Consider the following 18,277-nt stretch of genomic DNA (forward strand, 5'->3'; position numbering starts at 1 on the left):
CTTTTTTATAAATTCAACAACATTTACAATTTAAAGCGAACGCTAAACCATTCAACAGCTTCCTTTGTGTATAAAAAAAATTGTTACATTTTTATTGCTCGCAGCCTGTTCCTTACTGGTACCAATAGGGAACAAGAAAGACTTAGCCAGGTAGGTAGCCTTTTAGTAGTTCATAAGATTGATTTCGGTGGCACATTACTCCTTAAAAATTAGACCTGAATCTGATACTTAGCTGATTTCGGTGGCAGATACCTTTTTATACTATCTATGATTTTGTGTGGGCGAGGTGTTTACTTATTTATTTAAAACTGTAAATTACAAAGTCTATTATTTCTAGTTTCCAAATAAAACGTTTATCTCATGTGGCAATCTTGTTATATTTATTATTCTACCAAATTTGCTAACAGTAGGTATTACTGCAAGTGAACTGAACAGTGCGGATGATGGTACTTAAATTTCTTTGCGTTTATTGCATGAGATTCTTCTTTAATTGTGAAATTTCCTTGTTTCAGATCTTGCCACTCGAAGTGTCGTGTAGTGAGTGATGCGGTGACAGTGAGTGAGTGAGTGCAGTGAGTGGGGTGCAGTGCTGTGGACTGGGACAGGGACAGACATGCAGTAAGAACGAGCAGGATGGCGGATGACAGCACCATCATCGAGGGCACTGTCAAGTTCCGCGATGGCAAGAAGGTGAGTTAGTTCAGATTCAGTCTATACCAGCATTACTGCCACAAATGTAAAAAATCCGGGCAGCAACATCGATTCTGACATTTTATTCATAATACTTATCTTGACACGTCTCGCAGTGCATTACGCACGCAACAATAAAACGCATCGAACGTATTTCATATCTATATCACACCTTAACAGGTTAACTAATCTGAATTGCCGAATAACGCTTAAAATACAATCAGCTGGTCCTAGGAACATCTCTGCAGCTGACTATTCGAGATCTCAACTTTCGCACTAACTCATGATATGTGATAGAGACCTCCCGCCTCAGAGCATTGAGAGTTGGGTTATATTCTTGCTTGAATGTTAGCATCTGACTACTGTGCACGTGCGCCTAGTTGTATTTACAATAAATACCAATACGATAAAGGTTAAATACTCTTTATACTTAATGGATTACCATATTAGTTGATATAAATAGTGTTAAGTGCGCATTATGATTACAATCCTTGACAAATAGACTACCATCTGTTGTATTTTTGGGTTAAGAAACATGTCAAGCAATCTTCGATTTAAAATGCTTAAGCAAATCGCTTTAACATATTTAATTTGTCTATGTCTCACATAAGTTTTGTTCAAAGTGTTAAAAGTAGCACTCAATTACTCATTAACTTAGGATTAAGTGCTTCTATACTTAGTTGGTGGAAGTTAGCTAAGGTGTATATGAATACGGTATGATGTTAAATTTATTAAAATGGGTCACTCCCATATTTTAAGTCGAAGATGACTCTTGATTAGTTTTGATTGGGATCCTATCTCGTCGCATAATAATTGATTGTCCTAATACATTGTCCTAATGTTACGCATAAAACTCTTTTCGCATAATTTTTCTCCAGCTGAAACAGAAAGTATTTTTGAAAATATTTTGCATAGGTTATGTAGAATAGGGTAGGTTAGGTTAGGTTTGTTTTTTAATTTTTCAGACATGTTAATAGTTTCAGCACAATAACAGTTATGCGAAATGAGTTTTATGCGTAACGTTACATTAGGACAATCAATTATTATATTCGTATTTATTTCTGGATAATTAACAATGTAGTACATCTCGCTCGCTTGCCAATGTACGCGAATTTAGAGCCGCCATAAAAGAAAAAATCACCAACTGTCACGATGACACTTCATATATTTTGCGCGCGCCGTAACGCATCTGTCGCATAGTTATTAAAAATTAAGTTTTATCGAGTAATTACTAGTTTTTCCCATGCAGTTATACCTAAAAGGTCTATATACAGTGCAATGTGTACATGGAAAATGAAATTTGTAAATATCGCAACGTAAGTACCACGGACTGTGGTAAGTACATTGTACAGCCTTGTACATCTTTACGGACAGCAATTGTCAGCTAGTAAACAAAAGTAGTTTTCATTTTCTAAATTCTTGCAGCTAGAAGGTGCTAAGAGTGCTCCCGTGGGGAAACTTGGACTTCTGATACAAGTCATGTACTTAACCTCACTTTATTATAGAGTACCTATACAAAGTTTTTATACATTCTCGTGTGACGAGTTTGTCTATGTCCGTGGGACATTGTTCGAGGTGTTGGCTTAAAGATATTTACATACTTAACCTCACTTTATTATAGAGTACCTATACAAAGTTTTTATACATTCTCGTGTGACGAGCTTGTCTATGTCCGTGGGACATTGTTGGAGGTGTTGACTTAAAGATATTCACATATCGCGTAGCGACATTTTGTGCTTCGTTCTATAGAGAACATAGACTTAGGTCCGTGGGACATTGTTTGAAATGTTGGCTTGAAAATATCCACATGTTGCGTGGCAACATTGTGCTTTGTTCGTGGAACGAAGGTCAGATCTTTTTCAACTCACTTTGACTATAATATAATGCTTATTGCATAGCAAGGAGCCCTTCGTCCGTGGGACGAGCACGAGTATCACTATTCAATAATAAAATGGATTAAATGTGAAGAAACACCTCATCCGTGGGATGATAATTTGTGAATGGGCAAAGTTTTTTATTTCAATAATATAAATACGTACATACAAAACTTAAGAACTAAAACCTGTTCTGAGCCATGCCGGGTCCAAAGGCCCCAATCACACTTGCAGCGTTACATTTGTGAATTATTTTGTATTACCTAATAATTTCTTATAATGACATTAGCACTTGAAATTCAGTGCATGAATTTCGTCACACTCATGGATGTGATCCTGTATCATTTACAAGCATATTCTGATATATATGATATTCTGTCATTAGCAAGCCCGCTAGCGGCATTAAACAAATTGTATGCTAATTAAGCATCTACTTACTGTTTACAAATAATAACAATATTCTGGATGCTGTTGGAATAATGCCTCTGGATTAATGTATATGCTAAGCATTTATAATATATGCTGAACCCTTTTAAGGCTTAAGAATGGCCTACCATTTTTATTATTTCTTTGCTAATCAAAACTTCTGTAACCTGCACTAATACAATAAAATAAATAAGTGCAGTGGCAGTGTACAGCACACACATACTAGTGTACAAAAGAATGCTATTTAACAGCCTTTATAAGGACTAGATCCAAACCACTGCCTTATTGTGAAGGTCATATCCTGGGGTTAATGGCTTATACTTTTTTCACTCTTACAAGTTTACTATAGCTTGAGCGTGTTTCATAATAATATATCATATTGTGTGAATATGGATAACTTGTTCCCTTTTCAGGCAGTTTGGTAAATTGCCATACAAGTTTACTAAAAAATTCTAATATCATAACATCATAACATAACCCTTCAAGGGCTACTAATTTAGTTTAGCCAAAATGTCACAATTATAGTGTGAACAAAATTATGAAATGTCCCCGGATAGCTCAGTCAGTTGAGCATGGGAATTTTAAGTTCTTGAAGCCCAATTGCCTCCGGTGAAAATGTTCAAAAGATATATAAAGATATTATATACTGAATTAAGTGAGTTTATTATTACTTTCAAATGTAAGATAATGAGAAGTATGTTGTATAAAATACAAGACTGTAGGTGAACAAGGATACAATACCGAAACTATACCTACATATGAAATCTTAATCAGTCAGCCATTGGATGGATATTTAATATCAATTAAATTATAGCCCAACGCTTCAAACTCATTTATTTATCAAACTTTCAGACCTTTATAAGCCAGTGGTAACATTTACTTATTTTTTGGAACCCTTTTACAAAATGATAGGGGTCAGTTTAGCACAAGTTCATGCCCATTAAATGGCAGACTTGAATACATTTGTGATAAGAAAGAGAAATGGTTAGGTTGGTATGTAATATAATATAAGTAGGTAGGTAGGTAGATAATTAGTTAGGTTTATAGGTAAGTATGTAATAGCTATATTACATTTCCCAACTTTTGAACAGTAGTGTAGTAACAAATCTCTATAGCAGAATCCTTGACTTTTTAAAACAGTAACGGGCTTAGCCAAATTAAGCCCAAAACATAAAATGAAGATAATATAATTACTTACGTATTTATTTATATTTATGTTAGAATGTTTGATACCTCTTGGTACTGTAAATTTACTTTGAACGGTTGGGGGGCTAATGATAATGGGTCAGGTCCATCAGAGATAATTATCAATAGTAGAGCTGAAATGAAAGAAGGATTGGATTCCGAAAGTAAAATTATGCTTTATGCCCATTTTATGCCATAATGAGCAATAGATATTTTTCTTTTATCTCTAATGATCTAATTAATCAATTATAAATGTATAAATAATCAGTAGTGAATTGAAACAATTTCAAAAGTATAATAAAATGTACAACAGATCATTTTGTTGCATTTATATGCTTTTCTTTATACTCTCTGTACGAATATGATCAGAAAGATCCAACAGAAAGTGGATAGATAGTTACACCTCTCAGCAGTCTTACGACTGTTCAAGCTGATCTATGAAGATATTTTTGGGCACTTAACAGAGCATTATAGACAAACTGTCGATCCATAATAACTCATGACTATGTTATATAAATAGTCATTTTCTGTTTTTCTTAGTACCTATTTAGAATTCTCGAGGTGTATGCATATGTACAACATACGAAGTACGAACATATGTCACTTACAAGTGATTTGCGGTTTTTATTATGGGATAATACACGAAACGTCACAGACCGATCCACATACATATGTGTGGTTTTATAATTCACACAGTCCCTAAATAAATGTTTTACATTATTTTACCTAATTACATGTTGTTTTGGTTTAAACTGCTTATTTTGTTAGATTCTGTAGTGGTGAGAAATACTAGAACAAATAATTGAAAGAATGTTACCCAACAGGATCATCTTTTTATATAAGTACCTCTAGATATTTATAATAAGTACTTAAATAAAATATTCCCTATGCCCATGTCCAGCAGTGGACGTCCTCTGGCTGATAGGATGATGATGATGAGGAAATAAATTATTAAAATATAATACAAAGTGAAACTTGTTGTAGCTAGGAAAGCAATTTATCGTATTTTAAGTGTAGGCTATATAATTGGTAATACCCCGTTTAGCATAATTAGCAAGTAAGCAAGTGAATACTTACTTAGCTTAGTTAAGTACTTAACAATATTTTAAATAAGGGTACTTAATCCCTTCTAACGTAAACTATCTGGTGTTAAGTCACCATGTAGTAACAAATTTACTATATTTAGTTTAAACAGCTCCAAACATGTCTCAAGATTCTCCAAACGGGGAAAGAAGAGTTTATTCAGATTAGAATATGGACATGCAATCAATTACGCTTAATTGCATGCATGAGAAGCAATGCGAGTATATTTAAGGGTGCATGACACGAATAATAAATCAACTTGAGAATTTGAAACTAAGATTACAGGGTTAGTTACTTCATGTTTCAACAAATAGCTAGTACATTTATTTTTATGTTTACTTAGAATAGCAAAACTCTTTGAAGACCTTAGCTAAGAAAAATTAATAGTGTCAAGATTTTACTTACTGGGTGATGCCCAGAACCTATGACTATTGACACAATTTTAATAAAATGAAATTATGTATTTATTGGAATAAACGAATACAATATAAGAGAAAAATATGGCATCATAATGTCTTAAAACCTTGTCTTACGTATCTTAGACAAGTAACAAGAAAGTACAAGGTATTTTAGTAGCCATTCACATGTCTTCTTTCTTTTATGGAGGCTTTATATTTATATATCATACATTACTTAGATGCTATTTAGTACTAAAAGAGGGGGTAATAATATTTCTATATTTTCTTTACATATGACAATTATCATGTCTCACATTGGATAAGGTAAAGATCATAAGGGCAGGTCTCACCAGTGAATTTAATGTTTTAATATAATGGAGGGATGCTTCAGATAACTAGTCTGCTACTTTTGTTAGATACTTATTTATTAGATATATTTACATGTTCAAAATTTTGTATACAGTAAATCTTTGATTCTCAAAGTATTTACCTATTAAAATAGCAGACTCTAATTTTATTCTTGATAATTCCCATGTCATAGGAAGGAGAATTTTTATTTTAACATTGATCTACTTTAAGATGTCTCATAGCAACTTATGTTTAGTTTACCTTTGATGATATATAGAGATAGGTATCCATTATAGATATATAGATATATATGTATATTCTTACCAAAAAGACAAGTGCTTGTTTTTGGGTAGATTTTTGAGATATTTGGTTTTTACAAATTATTTAATTCTCTTCTCTAAACATCTACATTGTTAATTATCCAGAAATAAATACGAATATAATTATAGGATTAAACGAACTTACCTGAAGTGAAGTTCAATCCTGATTATATGAAGTATTTATTTCTGGATAAGGGATATCCCCACCCTCCTCGAGTAACCATGGATCCATGGTTACTTCCCAATTAGTGTATGAATACTCTAAACTATATGAAGTGTCATCGTGACAGTTGGTGATTTTTTCTTTTATGGCGGCTCTAAATTCGCGTACATTGGCAAGCGAGCGAGATGTACTACATTGTTAATTATCCAGAAATAAATACTTCATATAATCAGGATTGAACTTCACTTCAGGTAAGTTCGTTTAATCCTATAATTATGCGACCCAATATGGGCCCGTTTTGATTGTCTTTGTCGGTCCACCTACGCGTAGGTATCATGTTGAATACAACGAGCATCTTTCGACTTGAAATACGTGAGTGACCCGTTTTAATCTATTGAACACGTATATCTGTGTCTCATGTTAACTGCGGGCATATGTTGTTGCAGTGGAAGTCCCGCTGGTGCGTGATGCGGAAGCTGTCGCCCGTAGCAGGTGAGAGTGCACACTGCACACAGCATATATATATATATATACAACACTGAACACACTACTACTACTTTAATGTACACGAACCTACAGCAGGTACATACAGACACCCAATTGGAAGATAAGTCGGTTGAACATAGAACCATTTTAATATGACAAATATTAAAGAAGATTTAAGCAAATTATTTTACTAAAAGTGTTTATTTGGGTCATTTAGTAGAAACACTACTATGTACATAGTTCAGACGGCTAAATCATATGCTTACCGCGGCGTTCGTAAGTGTCCCCGTGACTTTGCAAAAATAATATGTACTATATTTCTGGTTTAAATACTCGTACACGCCAAACATATCAGGAAGGAATTATGATCACTATTCGCAATCCGTTTGTTAATCTGCTTACTTATCGGGAACGTTAGAGTAGTGTTAGGAGCGTGCGAGTCAAACATCGGTCACGAATGTTATTTCCCTTGGTGTTATCATCTTAGAGTTAAGTTATGCACCTACATTCTTAATATGTATATTCTGTATATTTAACCTTTATCTAGACTCACACCATTGTGCACGCTGAAAAACATTTAGTTATTTACGAGTAGATTCAAAATAGCTAAATTGTTTTATCTACACACATGTCATTAGTGTTCTATAATGCGTTAAGAAACCGTAGGAAATGACAAGCTTTATTACAACCAATTTTACTATGAGAACTTTCTTATCTGTGGTAGTAGGTAAAACCGACTTCAAAAAAACTTTTTACAAAAAAATAAAACCGACTTCAAAAAGGATGAAATAAAATATTATCCTTTTTGAAGTCTACCAACTGATATGTTTGAAGTTGGTGCCAAGCCAAGTAGTAACAATACGAGTCAAAAATGGGATCTATAGCCATAAAGCTGATTATTTTTGACTGGTATTGATACTACTTGGCTTGGCACCGACTTCAAACATATCAGTTGGTAGACTTCAAAAAGGATAATATTTTATTTCATCCTTTTTGAAGTCGGTTTTATTTTTTTGTAAAAAGTTTTTATTATTCCATTTTTAGTTTCAATCGGTGAGTGAAAAATCAATCATCCCCTATTTTCCTACCCTTAAGGTTGGTTTTTTTTTCCAAATTTATATGGGACCAACTTCGGGGTATACCCTTTCCAATAAAAAAATAATTATCAAAATCGAACTACTCTGTAAAAAGTTATGCGTGGTCATACATAAATATATATATACGCGTCGACTTGAGAACCTCCTCCGTTTTTTTCGTCGGCCCATTTTTAGTTTCAATCGGTGAGTGAAAAATCAATCATCCCCTATTTTCCTACCCTTAAGGTTGGATGTTTTTTTTTTCATATTTATATGGGACCAACTTCGGGGTATACCCTTTCCAATAAAAAAATAATTATCAAAATCGAACTACCTACTCTGTAAAAAGTTATGCGTGGTCATAGGTACATAAAAAAATATACGCGTCGACTTGAGAACCTCCTCCGTTTTTTTCGTCGGTTAAAAATTTGTACTTTAATGTACGAGTACATAGGTAACGTTATAGATTTTTGTAAGGTTATGAGTTTAAATTTGGAACAGCAGTCAAAACTCAAGTGGGTCTCTATTCTAGTATCCATAGATATTAAAACAGTTATCGATACGAAACGTCAATTTAGTATGTTTTTTTAGGGTTCCGTAGCCAAATGGCAAAAAACGGAACCCTTATAGATTCGTCATGTCTGTATGTCTGTCCGTCTGTCTGTCCGTCCGTATGTCACAGCCACTTTTCTCCGAAACTATAAGAACTATACTGTTGAAACTTGGTAAGTAGATGTATTCTGTGAACCGCATTAAGATTTTCACACAAAAATAGAAAAAAAAACAATAAATTTTTGGGGTTCCCCATACTTCAAACTGAAACTCAAAATTTTTTTTTTCATCAAACCCATACGTGTTGGGTATCTATGGATAGGTCTTCAAAAATGATATTGAGGTTTCTAATATCATTTTTTCTAAACTGAATAGTTTGCGCGAGAGACACTTCTAAAGTGGTAAAATGTGTGTCCCCCCCCCGTAACTTCTAAAATAACAGAATGATAAAACTAAAAAAAATATATGATGTACATTACCATGTAAACTTCCACCGAAAATTGGTTTGAACGAGATCTAGTAAGTAGTTTTTTTTTATACGTCATAAATCGCCTAAATACGGAACCCTTCATGGGCGAGTCCGACTCGCACTTGGCCGCTTTTTTAATATAAACCGCACGATATTTGATCTCGAGTGACATGAGAATAGGGACTTCATTGTTTTGTCTAGGAATTAAAAAAAACTACGGATGTGTGACATGTGTGAAAAAAGTTTTCATTCACCGCCATTTGACGTACAGTTTATCTTTTAGTTAGTTTTAAGTATGTGTTTAGATAAAGAAGTGTATGTAACTGTACATAATTAGGCATTAAAATACTCGTGTGATCCTTTTAAGAAACTCACTTACGTTCGTTTCTTAAACCCACACTCGTATTTTAATGCCTCTCATTATGTAGCAGTCACATAAACTACTATTGCAACTCGGACGTAGGTATTATGTATTTATCAATAACACTGTATTTAATTGACTTTGCATCGATATCTTTTTAGCAGAAGCCTCGTTGATGGTTGTCAAGATTAATGATTAATGACCATCATAAAACATTGGATTACTAGTTTATCTGTCATCGCTTTGTTTACACGCTGACGACGCCTGTTTCGACAACAGCCACTAATGTCAGCGTTATCGTTATCGCGCGCGTGTGTGTGTGTGTGTGTTATGTTAGCGTGTCCTTATACACTTACTCGTAGTCGTAGGTACCTATGTTATTCTTCTTTGTTCAAAATGTTCTGAGCTCAATCCAGTTAAAAACACCTTCACAAGCCTGTGTTAGAAAAATATATAAAATACATACTGTTAATAAGGTCGTGTAAATATATTTTTGGAACGTAGGTAGGTAGGTGTAAAGGTTTTTAGGGTTCCGTAACCAAATGGAAAAAAACGGAACCCTTATAGATTCGTCATGTCTGTCTGTCTGTCTGTCTGTCCGTCTGTCTGTCCGTCCGTATGTCACAGCCACTTTTCTCCGAAACTATAAGAACTATACTGTTGAAACTTGGTAAGTAGATGTATTCTGTGAACCGCATTAAGATTTTCACACAATTTGGCCGCTTTTTTTATTTGTTGGTGCTTCGGGTCAAATTGTTTCAAATGTCCTAAAGATCAATCGTACCTATTTTCATATATTTAACACCATTTGCAGCGTTTTTTGGCGAACCGCTATCGCTATAAATAAACACATGCTGTATGATGGGCGCAGTATCTCAAGCAGATTTCATACTGTCTCGTGTCTATCATACGATGATAATGTAAAAAAAAAAAAAACATTTTTACTACAAGATAACGTTCGATTGTGTCAAATAATTTTTGTCACGACTTTGAGGTACTGATTATGAACTGATAATAGCAATAAATAATGTCTTCGTTTGTTTTCAAGGAAATACTGCGATGTATTTTATTGCTTGTCAGTGTTATCTTTCAAGAGGTTGAACCAGCTGCGTGCGCGTGCGCGTACACTAAAATGTTGGAGCCATGCACGCTGCACGCACGCACACGACACGCAAGCGGTCTGCCGTCTCTTAGCATGCGCACGTTTACCGACTTACACGTATTCAGTGTGCATAGAAGATAGGCCTTTACAGGCGTTTATTTTTTGTCTTGTAGGTACGTAGGTGCCAAACTGCCCAAGGACGTGGGATTGAGAGTAACATGAAACATAGGGACAGAGCGCCATGTACTTATTTCAAACTGTCGCAAAAAAACTACTACATAATGAGTAGCATTAAAATACGAGTGTGGGTTTAAGAAACGAACGTTAGTGTGTTTCTTAATAGGATCACACGAGTGTTTTAATGCCTAATTATGTACAGTTACATAAACTACTTTATCTAAACATATATTTAAAACTATGTATAGTCGGATTATTCTTATTTGCATTATTTGCTTCCTACCCTACGCTAGCGCGGAATAAACATGTTCGTAAAGTGAGCTCCTCAAATATAATTAATATCATGCGTTTAAAACAACTATTTAAGACCATATTTGTGCTGAAGTGTAGTTTTATATCGCCACTATTAGACTGTTATGGTGTGAACAATAGAAAGTGAAGTTTTAACAAGTAATCAACGAGATAATGTTGTGTGTGAAACAAAATAAAACTGTGTAGAACAACGTCGTAAGTCCACGCAATTTCCTGGCGCTTACGCCCTTCTTGTGGACAACTATTGTGTTGGACGGTTATCGAGTGTCAGCCTGTTAAACGATATTCGTATATTTACATCGCATAACGAACCGCTACTGAACTATAATTATGATTTCTGACGGACCCGAATCTTGGGGATGCTGTGACAATGAGGGCGTAGAAGATACACGGTCCGTTGACTGTGTCAAATGTCAGTTGTCATATCACATAACTTGCGTGTGGACCCCGGGCTTTGAGCCGGAGTCTGCAACCATAAATGACTGGATATGCCCGGCATGCATATCTAACGTACCCAAAGCCGCCAGACACGATTCGACACCTGTTCGAAACGTCACCGTTGTCAGAGGTAACAAGAGACAGGCCCTGAATTCCCCTCCCGCACCCGCCGCGGCCGTCACAGCTGATGATGTACGTACCATTGTTCAAGACCTATTACAGCAAGAACTGAAGAACGCGGTAACGGAAATTAGTTGCACGTTGCGGAAAACTATTGCGGATCAATTGAAACCAATAAAGACAGAAATCGAGGCAATGAAAAATTCAATGGATTTCATGAATTCCAGGTTCGATGAAATGGAAGTGGAATTAGGTAATACCAAAAAAACGATGATCGAAATTCAAAAAGAACGAGAATGTTTCCAAACTCGCATTGCCTGCTTGGAAAACGAGCTAAAAGACGTCCAATTGAGCTCGCGCACGTCCATGGTGGAAATAAGAAACGTGCCCAACAAAATAAATGAATCCACAACCGAACTCGCACAAGTGGTAACCAAGATTGGCTCAGCACTAGATTTTGCTATCCAGCCTGCACAAATTCGGGACGTGTACCGTCTCCCTGCAAAACCTGGCAGCAACAAAACCATCATTGCGGACTTTAACTCGGTGCAAACCAAGGAAAGCCTGCTTAGGGCAGTCCGCGCGTACAACAATGATAAACCAGCTGATGACAAACTCAATGCTAAACTATTGGACACCAATTGTGAGCCTGCGCCCATTTACGTTAGTGACTACCTCCCACCAAGCAAACGAAGATTGTATCTGAAGGCCCGACATTTTAAAAAGACGCACGAGTACGAGTTCTGCTGGACCAGCAACGGCAACATCTTCCTACGTAAAAACAAAGAATCTAAATACATTCAAATTAACTCTGAACAATGTTTAAACAACTTGCATTCTGAGTAGTTCCGGTAAAGACACCACCACTTATTTTCACGCAAAAACTTTTAGTTTAATTACGTAATACTCTTCCAGGAAATTCTGCCTTTTTTGTTGTGTATAAAAAAAATAGATTAATATCTTTTTTTTTTTCCCTACCTACTTCCCATTTGTACCTAATAGGCTCTAAGTATTTCTTTTTATTTTTCTTTTATTTTTTTCTTTTGTTTGTATCTCTGTTTTTAATTTTCCTTTTTTTTATATAACTGAGTTGTTGTGTTATACCTACTACTGTATTACTCTTGCAATAAAAAAAAAAAAATAAGTTGTCATTTGCTTGCTGGCACCGCTTTGTAGGTAATATATACTTTTAGTTAATTGTTTTATTCACACTTCTTGCTAAACTCATTGTTGTTATAAGCCACTAATAATAATAAAAACAAACACATCAACACTTCTCACATATACTCAAAATACATTCTTATAATATATAATATTTAAAAAAAAACATTAATATAGAGTATTTGTATTGTATTGTATTTATAGTCACATACACATTTATATACTAAATACAAAAATGACGGATATCGACACTACCGCAACCGAAATAGACGAATTTAATATCTCGAGCTCCTATGTTTGCAAACCTGACTCCTGCGTCAACCACGTTAAACTGATTCGGAAGCCGCTCAATGTAATTCATATGAATATTCGAAGCATTCATAAAAATATTGATGAATTCAAAGTTTTGCTAAAATTGTTAAAAATAAACTATGACGTGATCATTTTCTCTGAATGTTGGCTAAGTAAGTATTCACTGATTCCACACATCAATGGATACTCTTCTGTGCATACTATTAACAATGCAAACCAAAACGATGGTGTAGTCATATACACAAAAGACTATTTACAGTGTAAAATCTATGAACCCGCGTTTGTGGACGCGAATTGTCTTGTCTGCACACTTAACAATAATACGGCCATAATAGCTTTATACCGATCTCCATCCATTAGATGCCTAGATAACTTTTATAATAGCCTAAACAATGTATTATCATCCCTTTCGTCTTACAAAAAAATAACGGTAATTGGCGATCTTAACATAGACATAAAACTCACCAATACTGATAGCCGCTCCTCCGAATATCTTAATTTTATGGCCTTACATGGTCTACTACCTGCCCATTTATATCCGACTAGATATGAAAACTGCTTAGATCATGTATTCCTTAGATCTGATACACCAGCCACAACTATAGTTGTAGAATCTTTCATAACTGACCACACTCCCGTCATGCTCACTATAGAAACAGATGCGTTAAGCCCCAAAGCCAATGACACACGTACTCGAATTGATCATAATGCAATTCGCCTGGAGATTGACGTAACTGACTTCTCATCTGTTTTAGCAGCAACTGATGCCAATACCGCGACTAACCTACTTCTTGCTATCCTTGATGCGATCATTAAAAGACACACAAAAATTATCAAAATTCCCAAAAAGAATAGAAACATTAAGCCATGGATCACCCCCGGTCTGCTACGCTGCATCAGAAATAGAGACCATCTACATCAAAAAGCTAAAAAGTCACCAGACAACCTTACTCTTAAAGTCACCTACACCAGATATCGGAATTTTTGCAATAAACTACTAAAACTAGAGTATGAACGGAATGAGTTCAGTAAGTGCAAAAATAATCCAAAAGCAACCTGGAACCTCATAAAAACCATTACCCATACAAAACGCCCCTACTCATCTTCCAACGACGCAATCCATTCCTCAGGCACACCAAGGGAAACAATAAACTCCATGAATAAGTTCTTCGCCAGTATTGGCACAACATTGGCCAATAATATTAGATCTAGTGCTCCCCTTTCAACTTTTACGCTTCGACCTACAGTGTCACAATGCAACTCCCTAGTTATGCTTGAGGTCAGCGAAAGGGACATTGAAAACATTATTAAAAAACTGCGTAGTAACTGCGCTACCGGTTGGGATGGTGTTTCGGCATTAATGTTGAAAAACTCGCTTTCGTCGCTTATCCCAGCGATTACCCATATCTGTAACACCTCGATTCGAACCGGGACCTTTCCTAATAATTTTAAAAGAGCCATCGTGCACCCTATCTATAAAAGTGGCGATCGCGCTAGCTTTAATAATTATAGACCGATTTCTGTCCTATCTGCTCTGTCTAAGATCTTGGAGAGAATCATGAACACTGCCCTAGTTAACTTCTTGGAATGCTACAATCTCATAGCAGATAATCAGTTTGGCTTCCGGTCAGGAAGGTCAACTGAAGACGCAGTTGCCGAGCTCACTACCTTCTTAACCCATCACCTAGACCAAAAGCGCCGGTGCCTTGGCATTTTTCTCGATCTCTCGAAGGCCTTCGACACAGTCTCGGTACCTATCCTTTTGCACAAATTAGAACACCTGGGCGTCCGAGGTACCTCCTTGGATATGTTCCACGATTATTTATCACGCAGGACGCAGTCATTAAAACTGAGCTCATACGTAAGTAACGAAGAACCAATTAGTTACGGTGTCCCCCAGGGCAGCATTCTGGGTCCCACGCTCTTTCAGATATATGTGAACGAACTGTGTAAGCTGTCACTTCCAAATTGCAAAATCCTCGCATATGCCGATGACACGGCCTTACTATTCTATGGCTCTGACTGGGCTGAAACAAAAATGCATGCAGAAAATGGCCTAAAAACTGTAATGCAGTGGCTTAAGAATAACCTTCTCACCCTTAATTTAGATAAAACTAAAGTCATGCCTTTCGTTATTGCTAATTCATCGTTACCCTCTGAACCACTTAGAATACAAAGCCACATATGTCAGTCTCCTTCAACTAACTGCCTATGTCCTTCTCTTACTCTGACCTCTAGTATTAAGTATCTTGGAGTTGTCCTTGATCAAAATCTGAATTGGCACACCCATATAAACTCTGTGACAGCTCGAGTCAGGAAGCTTATGTATGTCTTTAAGCAACTCCGTCATTCAGCTGACACCAAAATCCTAATGATGGTGTATAAATCGTTGTGCCAAACTCTCCTCACGTATTGTTTACCACTCTGGGGAGCTGCCGGTAAGACAACCATGATAACAATAGAACGTGCACAGAGAGCTGTGCTAAAAGTGGCAACTTCTAAGCCATTTAGATTCCCTACCGCTCAATTATACGCTGAGTGTAGTGTCCTCACAGTTAGACAACTATACGTTCTTCGTGCTATTCTTCGGCGACAACGTCACCTCCCTCTCTGTGCCAAAGTATTAAGCAAGCGAAGTAAGCAAACCTCTTGTCCGGTGGTTCCCCAGCGGACAGTATTCGCTAACCACCAATACATATCAATGAGTGCCCGCCTTTATAATAAAATTAATAAACAATTAAATATTTATCCTCTAAACTCCTATAGTTGCAAAACAAAACTAAGTGCCTTTTTACAAACACTATCATATCAGGAAACCGAAAATCTCTTGTCGTGCTTGAAATAACCCATACATAACTATTGCTCTCTACCTTAAGAATATAATATTACTTATAATTACAAACCTCTTTACCTACACTCTCTCTAACTTCACACCTCCCCATACACACTTCATACACACCACACACACCATACACACACGAACCCGCGCATGCACTGACTTACTCTCAATTACAGACATACTTACACTTATCTGGTATTAGTTGGCTTATTTTCTCTCTTTCCTTTTTACTTTTTGTTGTATATTACTGGTTTTTTTTTTGTCATTTGCTTTATATACCTGTGTAATAATTTCTATTGTCGATACTATTGTCACGAAATTGAGAGCTCACACCTTGAGAGGAGGAATCACTGACTCCCGAGTCACAGGCTCGGACCTAGTTCGGGAGGCAGAGGCTCAACCCCACTACCTAAATGTGTTACAAACCTAACCTGTTTTTTTTTTTATATTGTTAATACATTTTATAATGTAAACAATGTAATGTTTAAGGTTTAAAGCAATAAAGATTTTTTTTTATTTTTTTTTTTTTATTTGACACATGTCACTCACAACAGCAATACAACGTAAAATGTCTTGCACATCGAAATCACAAAAGAAGACCATTGCACTGCGAACGTTTACATATCATACGTTTAATTACATTTAAACACAATTATTATATTTTAGTTTCATGTAATTGTTGGATTTATCGATTTTTCTCGCCCAGTACAAATTGCGGATCGGTTGCCCGACAAATCCGACTTCTCATTATAACCTCCCACTACCTACTTACTTACTAACCACAATATAAACACCCCCTTTAGATTTCCCCCTGAAATTTGGCCTTGTGATTTAGTCGTGATCGTCTAGTCTAGCGTTAGGACCCCTCGATGTGAACCGCGGTACCCTAAGTTCTTTAATGAGTATCAGCTAAATTTTGGACTCTGATTTTATTTACAATTACCTGGACTTTAGGGAAAAATATATCATGAAATTGGAAGCACGCTTATTATGATGTTAACGAATAACTTGATAAATTACAGAAATAGTACCTAAAGTCAATAGAATTTATTAGTGTAATGTAAATGGCGTTATATTTTACTTCAAATAATATTTTTAAGTAAGTGCAGCATATATGATAATATGAATATAAAAGAAATATATTGGTAAAATGAGTTTAAAAATGGGGTCGGTAAAAACCTGCTACAATCTATTAAGCCTCCGGGATAACATATGAGTAGCACTCCTGGGGTAAGCCCATTTACACCCTAGCATTTCAAGTTAATGTTATTAACTACCAGCTTCTATACGAAATATGCTACCCATACGCTCGATGCAGGCAGGACTGGGGGCTCCTAGTCCAATCAGCAAGGTCTGTGATAGGCAGATGCGCGTATCTACACGTAGGTCACGTAGTATACGTATGTACACGTAAACCACGTTGTGGATACTTAGCGAATTAATATACAGATAAAACACCTCTCCATCCGATAAGGGTTTTCCTCTTCAAGACACGTAGGTTAACGATATATATAGTTGATCATTGGAATGACGAGGGGGATTGGTGGTGACTTGTATAGTGACAGGATATAAACTATAATACATTAACCCGAGTTTAGTGTCTACTCCCCTCCCGGTACTCTGCCTATTTCATGGCGGCCGTGGACATGAATTCTGCGTGAGGATACTGCGAGTATAAAATCATCATGGACGACGACAGTGAAGAGGACTTTGAGGACGAGTCGGCGGCGTCGAGCTTACCCAGGGATTTATTGATGTTAATGTGGGTAATCAACGTACCAAGATGAGTGGTCTAAAACGGAGAATGAGATCAAGATCATAATGATAAACGAAGGACAATGTTATGGTGACCGCGGCCAGTATCAACATCGGTTTATTGGCTTCGGCGGGTTTGGATTGGTCGGAGGTCCGGGATGTCGTCGGCTACGCGTCGAGGTACGCATTGCTGCCGGGTGCTGGGAGTGGAGCGTCGCGTCGCGTCGAGCGAGGTGAAAATTATTAAGGGTATTTTGAGTGATTATTTTTATTTTTAATGTGTGTGAATTATTTTTCTACTTAGTTAACTTTAAGGAATTATTAGAAGCATTGCGTGTTTAAAAGTAGAAATAAGTTATTGGCAGGAGATAATGTTTTTGTGTATTTATTAGTTAAAAATAATTGTAAAAAAGAAGTTGCAGCTGTGGATTTTAAAAGTCGCGTTTAAAAAGGGTAGAAACATTTACTTTTGGAGATTCAGGGTAATAGTATGGTCGGATAATTACCGATTTTTATTTAAAGACGCTTCTTTATTTGCATTCTAAAAATGATTGTATCGAATTTATTTCTGCACACTCAAACCATAATCGCAGTGCGATTAGTGCGAGTCAGCAAGGTCGAGGACGGGTG

The 18,277-nt window shown here is 36.1% G+C and overlaps 1 protein-coding gene across 1 annotated transcript in view; it reads left to right on the top strand.

Annotated features, from left to right (window-relative positions):
• Positions 1-18,277, top strand: part of LOC134653941 (uncharacterized) — a 52,314-nt gene that overhangs the window by 15,706 nt on the left and 18,331 nt on the right. Inside the window, exons 2-3 of the mRNA XM_063509310.1 lie at positions 513-690; positions 6,934-6,979. Coding sequence (XP_063365380.1) covers positions 634-690; positions 6,934-6,979 — 103 coding nt within the window. The 5' untranslated portion in view covers positions 513-633. The remainder of the gene's footprint in view (positions 1-512; positions 691-6,933; positions 6,980-18,277) is intronic.

This window comes from Cydia amplana, chromosome 14 (genome assembly GCF_948474715.1).
Source record: "Cydia amplana chromosome 14, ilCydAmpl1.1, whole genome shotgun sequence".
NCBI lineage: Eukaryota > Metazoa > Arthropoda > Insecta > Lepidoptera > Tortricidae > Cydia > Cydia amplana.